At 43.3% G+C, this 15,924-nt stretch overlaps 1 protein-coding gene across 1 annotated transcript; it reads left to right on the top strand.

The window, feature by feature from the left end:
- The first annotated feature begins 4,964 nt into the window (after positions 1-4,964).
- LOC104009222 (uncharacterized) lies at positions 4,965-15,733 on the top strand. Its single transcript, XM_087756386.1, has 5 exons — positions 4,965-5,214; positions 9,189-9,284; positions 13,043-13,147; positions 13,566-13,661; positions 15,292-15,733. The coding sequence occupies exons 1-5, from the start codon at positions 4,980-4,982 to the stop codon at positions 15,399-15,401; spliced, it is 642 nt and encodes a 213-aa protein (XP_087612512.1). The 5' UTR covers positions 4,965-4,979; the 3' UTR covers positions 15,402-15,733.
- Positions 15,734-15,924: the final 191 nt, after the last annotated feature.

The following is a 15,924-nucleotide window of genomic DNA, read 5'->3' as shown; positions in this document are numbered from 1 at the left end:
TGAAGATCCAAGCTTATACTTCTTGAATATTTTTCACACCATAATGAAATAAAAATCTTTGGAATAAGCAAGAGACACATGTGCACACTCTAGGATGGTCAGAAGTGGGGTATGGAGTGGCCATGGAGTTGTGGGAGAGCCGTCTTTGTACCTGCTCTGCCTTACAGGGAACGGAATCCCAGACTCCAGGTGAGCATCCTTATTCCCACAATACATCGCCAAGTACCTTAGCTCAGATTATAATGCAGGTTTCACTTCTTTCCTGTCTTCTCCGGACTGGACAGCAGTGCCCCTGTAAAGGCTATTACATATTGCTGTCTATGCTACAGGTAGCCAGTATAGCAGAAGGATGTTGACGCTCCTTCCTCTACTGTTTAGATAAGCAAAAAATGAGCTTGTGACTGTCCTAGTCCTAAAACTGCTTTATTTTGGTTTTAGTTTGAAACTAAGTATCAAACATAACCATTACAACGCGAATGAATGAAGGCGAATTCTCTTTGTCTAACTCTCTACTTAGCAACTCCATTAACAGCTGTCTTTTTTTTTATCAGATTGTGCTTCTAAGGCTAAAGCATGTTGGATGCCTGGAAGCATTTCTGTTTTCAGTGAGAACCTCTGTTAACACGACACAATCCCTTTAAAATGCAGACATGCACTCGGCAAATTTGATAAGCCCTGAGATGAATTTAGATGCACAAAGATGGTGAAGCGGCCTAATCCTTCCTACAGAAGATAATGTTTAAACAAAATTATTTCATTCAGTGAAACACCTGGGCAAGCTTATTTAATATAGTCTTTGCATTTAATTATCCCCACTGAAGGGGCACTTACCATATTTCAAAATATGATCATTTTCTTTTGTATTAATTATTTTAAGATCCTCAAAGGAAACCTGGAGAGAAATAAAAAAAAAAAAAAGGACTCTTAATTAACCTGAGCTACCAGAAGTCATCTTTTTGGAATAGAGAAGCTGGGATATGGGACTGAAAATAAACAGTACTTTAAAAATCAGTCTCTCTGCATGAATAATGAAAAATAGCTGTTCAAAGCTGAAAAGAATCCTGTATGAATGAATTGTTGCTAGGCATTAATATCAGAAAGGCACACTTACATATTAAACTGTCTTTTGGAGAAAAGACAAAAATAGAAAAAATAATTCTGTGAAGAACTCGATATGGTCAAAATTATTGGCAGAAGTCAAGGAAGTGTAAAATTATGATATACCCAGAGAACAATACAGCCTAGAGTCAGCGGCTCCGTTCTTTTCTTCTCTCCTTTTGCTCTTGTGGGGTTAGCATAAACAAAGCTATTCCTTTTGGGAAGAATTTATTCCCCAATATGTTTCTGGCAAGCAATTTTACCAAGAGTGCTCTCACTACACAATGCAATTACCCTCGTATTTGCAAGAGGGAATACTGTATATGAAAATAGGAGACCCTGTTCTTCCCACCACAACTGGAACTGCAGTAGGAACAGGGTTTGGCTGTTTTTATTCTAGATAACAAATTTACAGGCTACAGCAACTAATGCATGAGTAATTAGATCACTGCTTTGTTTGCAGCATCTGTACTACATGAAAGGATATTTGCAACATGGAGTTGCACAGGATGAATGTAATTGTACATATGTATCATCTAAAAGTTGCTTTGGTTGCCTAGGTACAAGCAACAGGGGAATTGTGCCCATTTTAGGCCATTATTTAGTATTGCACTTCTAGGCTTCTCTTGTTTAATCATTTACATGTTACTTTGCTCCTTGAAAGGCTAAATACAGTCTCGCAAAGATCATATTACACGTGCCTTAATCTTTGCAAGCAGCCAGACAGCACCTCATACTTTCAGTAACAGATTTGCCTTGTATATTACTCCCTCTAGGAACTGTATGTTCCACACTCTGTAGGTGTGAAAAGGGATCAAAGCCAGCTTTCCAACAGAAGTACTTTTGCCTTTTATTCTACCAAGCAATTACACAAATTCTAATTTCTAGTCAAAGTGAATTCAGTTACCAGACCATACTACTGCTTCATATAGACAACAAATTAAGCTGTTCTATGCCACTCACAAAACTAATTCAAAGTCAAATCTCCCTGTTCAAGACAGACATTTTTTTCCTTAGTTTTTCAAAAGGCATGAGGTTTATCATAGAATCATAGAATGCTTTGGGATGGAAGGGACCCTTAAAGGTCATCTAGTCCAACCCCCCTGCAATTGGCAGGGACATCTTCAACTAGAACAGGTTGCTCAGAGCCCCATCCAGCCTGGCCTTGAATGTTTCCAAGGATGGGGCATCTGCCACCTCTCTGGGCAACCCGTTCCAGTGTTTCACCACCCTCATTGTGAAAAATTTTTTCTTGTGTTTAGTCTAAATCTACTCTCTTCTAGTTTAAAACCATTACCCTTTGTCCTGTCACAGCAGGCCTTGCTAAAAAGACTATCCCCATCTTTCTTTTAGGCCCCCTTTAAGTATTGAAAGGCTGCAATAAGGTCTCCCTGCAGCCTTCTCTTCTCCAGGCTGAACAACCCCAGCTCTTTCAGCCTTTCCTCATAGCAGAGGATCCCTCTGATCATTTTTGTGGCCCTCCTCTGGACCCTCTCCAACAGGTCCATGTCCTTCCTGTGCTGGGGACCCCAGAGCTGGACGCAGTACTGCAGGTGGGGTCTGACCAGAACAGAGTAGAGGGGCAGAATCACCTCCCTTGACCTGCTGGCCACGCTTCTTTTGATGCAGCCCAGGATACGGTTGGCTTTCTGGGCTGTGAGCGCACATTGCCGGCTCATGTCCAGCTTTTCATCTATCAGTACCCCCAAGTCCTACTCCTCAGGGCTGCTCTTAATCCCTTCATCCCCCAGCCTGTACTGATACTGGGGATTGCCCCAACCGAGGTGCAGGACCCTGCACTTGGCCTTGTTGAACCTCATGAGGCTCACACAGGCCCATTTCTCAAGCTTGTGCAGGTCCCTCTGGATGGCATCCCGTCCCTCAGGTGTGTCAACTGCACTGCTCAGCTTCGTGTCATCTGCAAACTTGCTGAGCGTGCACTCAATCCTGCTATGACATTGATGAAGATATTAAAAAGCACTGGCCCCAGTATGGACCCCTGAGGGACACCACTTGTCACTGGTCTCCATCTGGACATCAAGCCATTGACCACTACCCTCTGGATGCGACCATCCAGCCAGTTAGCTATCCACTGAACAGTCCACCCATCAAATCCATATCCTTCCAGTTTAGAGAGGAGGATATTGTGGGGGACCGTGTCAAAGGCCTTACAGAAGTCCAGATAGATGACATCCGTAGCTCTTCCCTCGTCCACTGATGTAGTTACTCCACCATAGAAGGCCACTAGGTTGGTCAGGCAGGGCTTGCCTGTAGTGAAGCCATGCTGGCTTGTCCCGAATTACCTCCCTGTCCTCCATGTGCCTTAGCATAGCTTCTAGGAGGATCTGTTCCATGATCTTCCCAGGCACAGAGGTGAGGCTGAGAGGTCGGTAGTTCTCAGGGTCCTCCTTTTTACCCTTTTAAAAATGGCTGCAATATTTCCCTTTTTCCAGTCCCCAGGGACTTCACCTGACTGCCATGACTTTTCAAATATCATGGAGAGTGGCTTGGTGACTACATCAGCCAATTCCCTCAGGACTCTGGGATGCATCTCATCGGGACCCATAGACTTACGTACGTTCAGGTTCCTCAGGTGGTCGTGAACCTCATCATCTCTTACAGTGGGAGGACCTCCGCCCTCCTGATCCCCATCAAATGGCCCATTGACTCGGGAGGTGTGAGAAGAGAGGTTGTCAATGAAGACTGAGGCAAAAAAGTTGTTGAGTACCTCAGCCTTCTCCTCGTCTGTTGTTACCAGCTTGCCACTTCTGCTCATCAGAGGGGGTACGCTTTCTTTAACCTTCCTTTTCTGGTTGTTGTACCTGTAGAAGCCCTTCTCCAGCCAAACCTTGGCCTTCCTGATCCTGATGAAAGTTTATTTCACTTTTCTGTAGAAGCTTTGTGTAGGTGTGTCTTTTTATCGTTGTTGGTCAATCAAACTCATCTGAAAAAATTCCCTTGGGCTCAGTCTTGGCATTGAAAGTGTGTGCTTTCTCTGGGAAACATTTAAAATGATGGGAAATGCTTGTGAAAGATGGGGAAACAATAGGGGGAAAAATGTTTTCCAATCTTGCAACCGAGATATTTCCACAATTGAAATGAAATATATTGCTATTTGTCACAGAATTGTATTCAAGACATAAGTTCTCAGAGACTGCACGCTGGATGAGGCAGCAGCATGAAACTTGTATTCTTCCAGTTTTCCCATCTGCAAAGTGGCAGTGAGTTCAGTACATCAGTCCTCTCTCTCAAATCACCCTTAAATATTGTGTCACAATATTCCTGTCGTGTGGTGACTTTAAAAATGGAAGTGAATAGAAACTAGAGGTTCTGGAAGGTAGGGAAGAGGGAGGGACGCCAGCTACCTGGCAAGAGCAGTGCCATCCTGGAAAGGGGTGGAAGGGCCAAGGGACAGCGGGGCCCACTGCTAGGCTTCACGCTGAGGTGGGCTCCCTCACCTGCGTGCAGTTTAGCCCTGATAAATGGCTGCTCCCCTGCCTGCGGCGGGCTCTGGGTTGGGCTGGGGCCTGCAGACCCCCCGGCCCGGTTTATTTCAGTCACTGCGGTCGAGCGCCGCGGGAGCCCCTGGCCGCCCGACAGGAGGCCGGTGCAGGCCGCGCTGGCCCTGCCCGCAGACGGGTAACCCGCTGTCTGTCACGGACACCGCGGGGGGCGGCGAGGCGGGGGGAGGCCGGCGCTGCAGTGGGGGTGAGGAGGAGGAGGAGGAGTGGAAAAGAACTGAGAGGGGGGAAAAGCGAGGGGGGCGTGAAGGAGCGGGGGTGAAAGGGGAGTGAGCGGCGAGGACGCGGCCGCGGGGAGCGGAGGGGAACGGCGGGGAGCTGCCCGAGCCAGCGGCTGCCGGCGGGCGAGGCGCCCGGGCCATGGCGCGGCGGGCGGGCGGCGGCGGGGGGGTGCCCCGCCTGCTGCTCTGGCTGGCGCTGTGGGGGCTGTGGCGCGGCGGCGAGGCCGGCGCCCTGCCCGCCGGCGGGGCGGCGCTCTCCTTCGGCGCGGGCCGGCCGGCGGTCTGCAGCCCGCGCTGCCAGCACGGCGGGCTCTGCCTCGGCAACGGCACCTGCCTCTGCTCCAAGGGCTACGAGGGCGAGCTCTGCCAGCACGGTAACGGCCCGGCCTCGCCCCGCCGGTGGGCGGGAAGGCGGCGGCGGGTGGCGGTGGGATCCCTCGGCGGGGAGCCGCCGCGAGGCGATGGCGGGCGGGGAGAGGCCGCTCCGCGCCTCGCGTCGCCGCGGGGGGAAGGCGAGAAGCGGCGGCCGGGGCTGCGGGCGGGAGCTCGTTGTAGGTGGTGGTCCCTGGGGACGCGTCTTGGCCTGAACAGGGCTGGGCACAAGTACCTGTGTGTGAGCTCTGGGAGCTGTCAGCCTTCCTGCAAGTAATCCCGCCGGGAAGATCCGAGGAGCTCGGGTTTGGCTGTGGTGTGAGACAGTGGTGGCTGGATGCTGGGGAGGACGCAAATGAAGTGGGGTGGAAGAAGATGGGTAGAGACACTCAGTTTCTGGTGAGGCGAGGCAACGATAGCAAACTGACAGAGCGCAGCCGAGAGCCGGCTCCTGTATGAAGGCGCTCACGTTAGGCGGGTAGACCCGGCCGTCGGCAATGGCCGTGTGGTCAGCAGAGAGCGTTTTACCGTTGGAGCGTTGGGTGAACATCCACTTACAGGGCAGGCTTCACGTCGGCTTCCTTTTGTCCTTTTCTCTGTGCGTGTTTAAATACTTACCTGAGTAAGGTGTGATGCTTTTAGAGGCTTGACAGCTTTCCGCGCTTGACACGCAGAATCATTTGTACATCCCATTTCCATGGTGGGAGGCGTAAAGCTAGGGTGAACTGAAGCCTGTTTCTGATGGTTTCCCAGGGGAGGCAAGTGTTTTTGAAAACATTGCCCAATATGCAAAAGTAAACACTGGCGAGAAGAGTTCCTGTCTAAGCCCTGTTTAATGTAACATGCCCAATTTCGAATTCCTTTTTTCAAAAGTTTAACTACAGAGCATTGTGGCTAATAATTGCTAAAAAACACTCCGTATCGGGAGAAGTTCTTTTGCCTTGCATCTTGTCCTGTGTGAAGAGGTAATATAATTTGTACAGTATTTGTTTTAGTTCTCAATGCTCTTCATCAAAAGCATGATTTTATTTTTTTTTTTAAACTCTGAAATGGGATGCTGAAAATTTCATTCGGCACCGTAATCATTCATGGAGTGTTGTTTTATTTAGAAGCTAAGGCTAGCGGGTGGCGACAAATGCCGTATAGCTCATGCACTGCGTAGTGGGGATGAATAGCTATGCAGTACGCGCTATTCCAAACAACTGTTGGACCCTAGACATTTTGGGGTTTAGAGGAGACGTGAAAGATTGTTGGAGGTGCAGATCTGTTTTTGAACTAGAGAGGTGAACTCTCTGGTATTGTTAAGGGAACCACTTGAATGCTTGCTCTCATAAGGTCATCAACGCAGAAAAAAAATTATATAAATGAAACTTCATCTCTTGTTCTGTCAGGAAAATTCACCGAGATACGTTAACTTTTTTTCTCCCCCTTCTCACCAAAAACATACAAATGAAGGGGCGGTGATGTCTATCTGACTGGGGGGGGGGGGGGGGGGGGTTGTGCTGGGTTTTTTTTTTGTTTGGGTTTTTTTTTTTTACTTGAAGTGTCATGTTCTTGAAATAGTGGGGTAAAAAAAGTGTTTGTGATGCCTCTAGCCTTTTCTCGCTATTGAGATGATTCAGAGGCGAAGGAGACAAACTGTTCTGTAATTAAAAAACGGTGGAGTGAATTTCATTACAGTTGAAGGCAGTTTGGAAAAAAACTATATTTGCTCTGGTTTTAAGTAGATGATCTCCAAACGTATTTGAATTTGCGGTTAGAAGCTAAATTGATCTAATTATATACACAGATGCTGTGTTCATTATAGGTTTTGGAATACCCTAACCTGTGGGATCGTAAAACATGGATATAACGGAGGGGGAAAAAAGTTGGGCAAGACTTTTTCTAGGACTGGTTCTCTCTAGTTGAATGGATTGCTTAGACAAGAGTTTTTCCTGCTTAGTCTTCTTGCTCGAAGTGGGATCACAATGACACACGAGCCAAACATAGAGTAGTTCCGGTGGACTCAACGGTAATACCTGTGAGCAGTCCTAAGAGGTTTCTGAATGTGGGTGTATTGTAAAATACTTCCGGGTGCATTCAGCATAACCTTTATTCTGATGAAGCCACTGGTAGCATGTTGTGCTATGAAGCTACAGATCAGATCCCTCTCGTTCACTGGGGGTAATCTTGCTTATTCTTAAAAGTCTAGGAGAAACTGCAGATATTTTGGCAAAGGATAAAATAAGCATAAGGAAAAGAAGTGCACTTTGGAGGCTGTGGATTTCAGGGCAATATTTAATTCTTTCATAAAGCCCTTGCCCTTTATTGAAGCCCCTGCTTTCTAAAAGGTGCGTGCCCTATGGAGAGTCTTTCTTCAGCTCTCTCCTAATATATGTTTTGCATGGAAAAGCATCCATCAGTCCAAATGGTAAAAGATAGCAGATGAGAACAGTAGAATAGGACTGCAGTACTGCATAGTGCACACAGCGAACCTTTTGGTATCTCATTGCTATTCTCTTTCCCCACCCCTGTTTCATGCCAGTGCTTCCCACTTGCTGTGATTTCTTCATGCAAGTGGTATCAAATTTAAGTATTAGGTCTTCAGGGCAGGGCTGGTCTCTTACTCTGTGTATGTGACTTCACAGTGACATTCAGATACCACTGCCATATTAGTATCTTTTAGCATAAATAGGTAAAGTAAACCTTATAAAACTGTATGACATAACACAGATATAGAATTTTTCTTAAATTGAGAGCTCTTGTACCGCATTTCCAATGAACTGAAAGCATCTGGTAAAACCGTTATGCAGAGCTGAGTGCTGAATGGTTCTTTCATACATGCCTGTATCCTTTATTTGCATGCAAATACTCATTCTGCAGATACTAATGTGAAAAATTCTCCATTCTTCAGTTGGATTGCTTGAGAGTGCATTAAGTATACGAGGGCAAAAATCAGCGTGGTGTTACTCACTGCTCCTCTTTTCCCTTTTCTTCCCTCTGTTTCAGACTTCTCGCCCATCTAGTCAAAGGATAAAACAATGTGAAGTAGACAACTCATCTCACACCTGTTAATTCAGATGAGACTCCCTGAAACACATGGGTTTCTAAAATCTGTGTGTGAATAAACAAATGTTTTCTCAGGCACCAGGGCTGATTCAGGAATGATTTATGAGTAGCAAGGAGGGCTATGTGATGGGTAATTTATTTTCAATCTGACTGGACCTGCCCAGAATTTTTGCAAAAATGAAGATTTTTTTGTGCCTTATGCAACCTGTCCAAGCTGTCAGCAATGAAAAAGTTGCAGAATTTGTGGTGATCATAGATGCTTTCCTCCCAACAGATAATTATAGCTGTGACAAGAGTTACATTTATCTCAGATGATTTCTAAACCAACACTGTACATTTCAGAAAGGTCTCCGAGAGGCCAACCAAGGCAAAAAAAAAAAAAAAAAAAAAGGGGGTGGAGGAGAATCAAGTTTCTGACTTACTTCTGGAGACAGAGAAGAGGTATGAGGAAACAAGCATGTAGTTTTTCTGGAGAGATATGTAGGAATCCAGGAGAATTAAGTCTGATATTAAATCTTCATTATCAGAAGGTGCCACTGAAGTTGCAGCATTTTTTATTAAATCCTTTCTTCTTCTAACCTCTTTTCTCACCTGTCATTTCTTGACTTCAGTTATCAAAAGCTTCTTTGGCAGTCCAGCTGTGTTCCTTTGTTCCTTTTTAATATGGTACTCTCTTTTGCCTATTCTGTCTAGGGTCCAAACGTTTCCTTAGTTTGGAGTGTTTAAAAGCTTAAAACGGTGCAGTGCTCTCTGTGCAGGGAAACTATTTCACTATGTGGGGATGGTAGGGCAAATATATCTTAGGAAATGCGAAGACAAAATGAGTACTCAGAGACCAGAATAATGCAAATTTCTTATGTACTTAAGCAGTAATTTTGGTAAGCTTCACCAATACTTATCCAAGCTTTGTTTGTTGTCTGTGTTACAGCAACATGTTATCCAAAATGCAAAAATGGTGGGGAGTGCCTCAGACCTGGAAAATGCAGATGTGCACCTGGCTATGGAGGTAGATACTGTCATAAAGGTGAGTAAAACGCAAACAAGTGATAGCTTGGAAAGACAAGAAGTTTGAAAACAGACAAAATTAATTTAGGACTCCTCAAGTCCAGGATCTAATGCTCTTTGAAATAATGACCTTATTCCTTAGACCTCTGACCTTCCTGTCAAAAAATGCATGCTCTAGAGGATCTGCATGCTTGCAGGAGAATAAGGTGGAGTATATGTACTGAAATTTGTTATGAGAATCTGAGAGAATTTGGTCCCTTGGAAAATACCTTGTTTATGTGTTAGGTAAATATTCTGTAGTTTAAATGCTGTTTAGCTCTATAACAGACTCTCTAAGTAATTGAATGCGATGACTTGTAGAGATACATAATTCTGTGTTAGGTGGTTGAAACTTTTGTGTAATATCTGCAAGACGGTAATATTGAGGGCAGGTTGCTAAAGATATGTATGGCAATGTATTGTTGATAGGTAATGGGAGATGACAGAGATGATGAGTAGCAAAGACCAATTTTTATGGTTTTGTGAAGCCTATCAAATATATGCATGAATTGGAAAAGGCAATCCAAGAAAACATTGTTGTGTTGTTCTGAACTGATCAGACTACTGATTATAACTTGGGTAACTTGGGTTCTGAGATAAAAGGGGAAGGAAACTTGAAATATTTGAGGGGAAAATGGTGTGGTAGGCAAGATATCCTCAGAGAGCGAAGGAAAAGAAAGCATTCTTTTCCTTTCAGAAGGAAAGCCTCAACGTGGCACTTAAAAAAAATCCTAGAAGTTCTTTTTGAACAGATGCTGGTAAATTAATTGGGTAGTCATCACTGTGCTGAGAACTTAATAAGCATTCTGTCTGACTGTGGTCACAGCAGTTAGCAACACCTCACAGGATTCTCTGTTTGTGCTTGATATTTATTCTGCAGGCATTTTCTTTATTTCCTTCAAATGTGAAATGGCTGCAAGAGTTTACTTGGAATGTAACCTAATGGGTACTCGGGGAAGGTACTCGGCTAACTTCTGCAGCTCTTTGGAGTCTTGTTGTTGTTGGGTTGTCTGTGGGCTTTTTGTTTTGTTTTATTTTTTAATAAAGCTGTATTTGGTATGTTATGAAGAAAGCATGAACTGAGTGTACCTAACTTGGTAACATCTGTTTAAGTTTGCAGAAGCTTAAACTCTAGCTCTGGGATGTTAACTAGAGTGAATGGGAATTCAACTGCTAGTGATAATAATTTGATATCAAATCAGAACTGTTAACATTATAAAGGAATAAGAAAGATAAGGAAGTGCCTTCTAATGAAGAACTGTATAACACAGTACTGTTGGGGAATAACTGTTCATTTTGAGTAGACATAACAGTGTTGACAGCAGTGAGGTAAACTGGAGCATGGTCAGCTTCATTTTCCAGCAAAAAGGTTTTGTTTTTTTTTTACTTCCTAAAAGCCAACTGAAAGTGTAGGTTTGTGGGGTCTTGATAGGCACCCCACAAGAAGGGAGAACTTCATCCTCTCAGAAGAGCCTAAGTCAGAAGCAAGGTGAGAAGTACTAATTAAACAGAAAAAGCAGAGTGAGGATTCAGTTTATGCTAATACTACAGTCTAAACTTGGATTTGTATCTGAGTAAAGGTCCTACTTTTATTTGTTATCACGTTATCCCTGTAAGGTAAAGGATGTGCTTGTGCTTACTGTTAAGGTGCAGTACTGTGGCATATGGAGCCTGGATGTTCAAACTTGCAGTGCGGTGCAATGTACTATTACAGAATCATAGAATCGCACAGAATCACAGAATGGTTGAGGTTGGAAGGGATCTCTGGAGGTCTTGTCCAACCCTCCTGCTCAAGCAGGGCCACCTAGAGCCAGTTGCCAAGGACCGTGTCCAGGCAGATTTTGAATTATCTTCAAGGTCGGAGACTCCACAACCTCACTGGGCAAGCTATGCCAGTGCTTGGTTACCCTCACAATATCCACTGCTCTCCCCTCATCTACCAGGCCAGTCATTTCATCGTAGAAGTGTATCAAGTTGGTCAAGCATGACTTCCCTTTGGTGAAACTGCTGACTATTCCTGCTGATTTTCTTGTCCTTAATGTGCCTGGAAATGGTTTCCAGGATCATATGTTCCATTACTTTCCCAGGGGTTGAGGTGAGGCTGACCGGCCTGTAGTTCCCTGGGTCCTTCTTGAAGATTGGAGTGACATTTGCTTTCCTCCAGTCTTCAGGCACTTCTCCCAGTCACCACGATCGATCAAATAGAATCAATATTAAATACATTAATTTATACTGTGTGACAAAGAAATATGCAAACAAGCCTTGAAGAGCTTTTCTAGCTGTGCTGGAGTTGACTTGCGTGTCCTTGTGTGTTCAGCATTTGTGCCAAAAATCCTTTAGCTGAAATCATGCTCAAAACTTGTGGCAGAACAGAGATTTGGGCTTTTTTTTTTTTTTTACCAAGTATCAAGCAGACATCCCAACTGTCCATCCTTATAATAAAGGATAGTTGTTTCTCTTCAATACAGTGAAGGTGGTTGTCATGGTTTAACCCCAGTCAGCAACTAAACAGCACACAGCCGCTCGTTCACCCTACCCCCCCAGTGGGATGGGGGAGAGAATCGGAAAAAAAAAAAGTAAAACCTGCGGGTTGATATAAAGACAATTTAATAGGACAGTAGGAAGAAAAAAAATTATAAAGTTATAAAAGAATATACAAAACAAGTGATGCACAATGCAATTGCTCACCACCCGCTGACTGATGCCCAGCCTGTCCCTGGGCACCTATTGCTGCCCCCTGGACAACTCCCCCCAGTTTATATACTGAGCATGACATCATATGGCATGGAATAGCCCTTTGGCCAGTCTGGGTCAGCTGTCCTGGCTGTGCTCCCTTCCAGTTTCTTGTGCACCTGGCAGAGCATGGGAAGCTGAAAAGGCCTTGGCTAGCACAAACACTACTTGGCAACAACCAAAACATCAGTGTGTTACCACCATTATTCTCATACTAAATCCAAAGCACAGCACTATACCAGCTACTAGGAAGAAAATTAACTCTATCCCAGCCAAACCCAGGGTGTTGGTGTATACATTTACATTCATGCTTGTGAAAGGATGCATTTGATTGTACAGAACAGTGATTATGCCATCTTTCAAAGATGGTGCACACCACAGTTGATACCAATCATATGTCTGGCATAAATAATGCTTCATTAATGAAGCCTTCAGGGCTTTGATGTGTAGAACAATTCTGGAATGAGGAGGCTGACTTAGATAGTTGGTCTTTGGGAAGGCACCACTCAACTTGACTATAGTCATAGGTTCATTTGTCAAAATAATGTCCCCTTCTCTTCTTCCTCTTGTTATGCGTAGGTCCTGTCAGGCCAGGAAATATATGAATCCTTGACCACATGTTACTGGCATACCAGCAAGATCAATGAGAATATGCGTGTTAGTAGTTACTGTGGTGTAGCTGATGAACAGTTGGTTCACAGTTGGGGCAGGGGGGGAGCTGTGCCATAGTGATAATCACGTTTGTTTGTTGGTACTCTCAGGCTAAATGCTCAAGCATTTAAGCACATGTTAAATTTTAACAGCATTTTGAGTTGGCATTTGCAGACATGGTTCTTTCATCTTCACTCACTCCTTATGGAACTGTGCCTTGCTCTGAATAGTTGAAATTTTAGTCTTTGCAGATGTGATAAAACAAGCAGTTGATGGTAGACCAGCTGTTTAAAGATAATTATCTGAAGTCCTATGCTGCTTCTGAAATTCACTGCGTATGCCGTTCTTCTGCAGTAAGCTGTGAAGGAGGCTGTCAAAATGGTGGGGAATGCATCTCTGTCAATGGAGTTGTGAAGTGCCTTTGTGCTTCTGGCTGGACAGGATCAAGATGCCAAGAAGGTGGGTATCTACATTCATGAAAATATATATATTGATTCAAAATGTAACTGCAGTAAGAAACACATTTTAAAGGTATTAAGAGGCTAATAACTATGGAAATGTCATTGGGTTACTACATTACTAGAAACGAAGGACCTGCATTATTGGAACATACTCAGATAAAATAGCGTCAAATTATTTTGCATTAAAATGTACATCTGTTAACATTTAAACCAGAATTCTTAACACAGTACATAAGTATTTTTTTCCATTTTCATGGTCCTGGAAACGCCTTTAGAGTTATACCAGTTGAGTATCTGGCCTGGAAGAAAATGTGTTTTGCCATTTTGATTTGTATCATCCTGAATCTTTCATTCTGTCAGGATTCTCTTGTATCAGTTTTATAAATCCTGCTGACTTACCCATTCTTTTCTTCTAGCAATTTGTCCCCAAGGTTGTCGGAATAATGGAGCTTGTGTGGCTCCTGGGATTTGTAGCTGTCCAGCTGGATGGGTCGGTGGGGCATGTCACTTAGGTAAATGACTTCTGACATTTTTCGTTTATCCTTTTCTCTGCTTGTTGGATTTACCACTATAGCGTTCAAATCTTCAGTGCCTAACAAAGCTGCTAGGAAAGTATCTTAGAATTGGAAATGAGAGCTGCTTCTGCATACTGTGGATCTTACAAGTATGCATAAGGAATTCTATTCTATTTCCAACTTGATCAGAAAGACAGAACTTTTCCACTTCTAAGTAAATTCAGATTCAGGTTTTGATTGTCACCAAATTCATGACTTGGTATGTCTTGTCAGTATTTCTGAAATATTTTCTATAAACTGAGACCCCATTACAAAGAACTGAAAATGGCCATTACAGAAACACTATCACTACTGATGTGGGTTGGAAGCTTCATTAAATTTTATGGACATGGAAAATTGAAACTTGCTTCTCCCTTTGAGGATAAGTCGGCAGAATCAACTTCAGGTGCTCTTAAAAAGAGTAAGAGGAAGCTGGCTGTAATCAGGATTAGTACTGACTGACATTCTTGCTGAACGACTTGTATTTTCCCAAATTTTGATTCACAAAAGCAGATGATGATTATAAAAACTTTAATCTACTCTTCTCTGGCAGGGCCTTGTATGCTCATAACAGCACTGCCTTGATGCTAAAGGCAATAATCCTGAGACTGTAAAAAGGAAAGTGTGGTGTTTTTTTTTTGTTTGTTTGCTCTCTGGGAGACTGAGAGAAAGGTCATTTAAATATTGCTTTTGAACTGGATATCACGGGTGCAAGGTCTCTGGATTAAGTACTCTGCATTTGAAATTTTTGTGTGGCTGTGGGGAATCCAAATCAGCTAGTGTTAGTTCTTCTGCAATATATATAGTCAAGCAAACATTAACAAATAATATTTTAACATTCGCATTTGACCAGCAGAACGCCTATCCTTTATATTCATCAGTGTATCGAGATAGAGGGTGATATTAAAAGGTAAGTACGGGAGATGCCGAGAACATACAAAATGCTTAGCTCCATTCCCTGCACCAGCAATGACAACAGAAGTGTTCAGGTTCTTAATGTCAAAATAATCACTGTTCCTGAACTAACTAGATCTGCATCCAGCTTGACTTCTGTTGGTACAGGTGCTCATAAGCAAATTACAGCCCCTGGCTTGTTACCTGAATTGGTGTGTAGGTAAGGGACAACTAAAGCTGTGCCCACTCAGTCTTCCTCTACTCTTCTCTTGGGGGAGTGGGGGAACAGAAGGGCAGTGTGTGAGCAACAGCTAGGATGTGGCAATGGTTTCCTCGTGGATGTGGATCCAAGAACCAGCTTGAGTAAGTTTCAGCAGGAATTTTTATTGTTCCCTCACTTTCATGGAGGCATCCATCTCAAAAATAGCCTGTGCCTTAAAGAACAACAGAAATGATAGTATTTTAAAAGGAGAATGGAGCATGAATAAGACTAGACGTACTGTGGCTATATTCCAGTGAAGACCATGATGCCATAAATTGAGAGGCGTTGCTTTTCAGTTCTTCCATTATGCTTTTATTTATACTGTCCCAGTGCGGTCACCAGGGAACAATTCTGCTAGCACACTAACGCAAAGAAGAAAAATGATCCTGTGTTGTGCTGAAGACATACTGTGTATCTGGTGTCTCATTTCAGCTGTATGTAAACTACCTTGTCAACATGGAGGAAAATGCATAGCTCCAAACGTGTGCAGATGTCGACTGCCGTACTCTGGTCTACAGTGTACAAAGAAAAGGAAGGAATGAAGCAACTTCAGCAAAGATAAGCTGCATTTTCTTCATGTAACTCTTCATACAGAGATGAAGTCTGCAGCAGTGGGGGACCTTAAAACAAATGTGGTAACTAATTGATTTCAGATAGCCTTTTGTCTTCAGTATATTAAGTAAATGCTTTTCTGTATGAAAGAAAAGTATTGCTGATTGTAACAAAGCTGTTAAAAGTATCCAAGTGTGTGTAGTGTATGGCACACATTTTCTTCTGTTCTCATTTTTCTTCATAAGCACAAGTATTATGTCTTGATTGATACAGCTGACCTTGAAATAAAATTTAGTCTTCAAATAAAGTACTTCAGAATAGACCTATGCTCTTCTTTTTGTTTTGTTTTTCTTTTTTTCCCCTTTGACTAGAAGTATAGCATTATATTAATAATGTGTTTTTAAAAAGGCCATGAAACAAAATGTCCTTAATTCAGATTATCAGAAGTAGATGTTAGTTCAAGTATAATTTGCCTTTAATAAGATTACACAGTTGCAAGAGTAAACTTGCAGA

The sequence above is a fragment of the Nipponia nippon genome, unplaced genomic scaffold (genome assembly GCF_047370975.1).
Source record: "Nipponia nippon isolate SJK-2023a ecotype South Korea unplaced genomic scaffold, ASM4737097v1 scaffold_1, whole genome shotgun sequence".
In the NCBI taxonomy this organism is placed as follows: domain Eukaryota; kingdom Metazoa; phylum Chordata; class Aves; order Pelecaniformes; family Threskiornithidae; genus Nipponia; species Nipponia nippon.
Note: the sequence above shows the minus strand (reverse complement) of the source record. Positions and strands in the feature narration are given on the sequence as shown.

Bases quoted from the DNA above. Each gene is read 5' to 3' on its own strand.
- LOC104009222 (XM_087756386.1), top strand. From the start codon at position 4,980: ATGGCGCGGCGGGCGGGCGGCGGCGGGGGGGTGCCCCGCCTGCTGCTC. The intron at 5,215-9,188 runs GTAACGGCCCGG...TCTGTGTTACAG, and splicing joins GGGCGAGCTCTGCCAGCACG to CAACATGTTATCCAAAATGC. The intron at 13,662-15,291 runs GTAAATGACTTC...GTCTCATTTCAG, and splicing joins CGGTGGGGCATGTCACTTAG to CTGTATGTAAACTACCTTGT.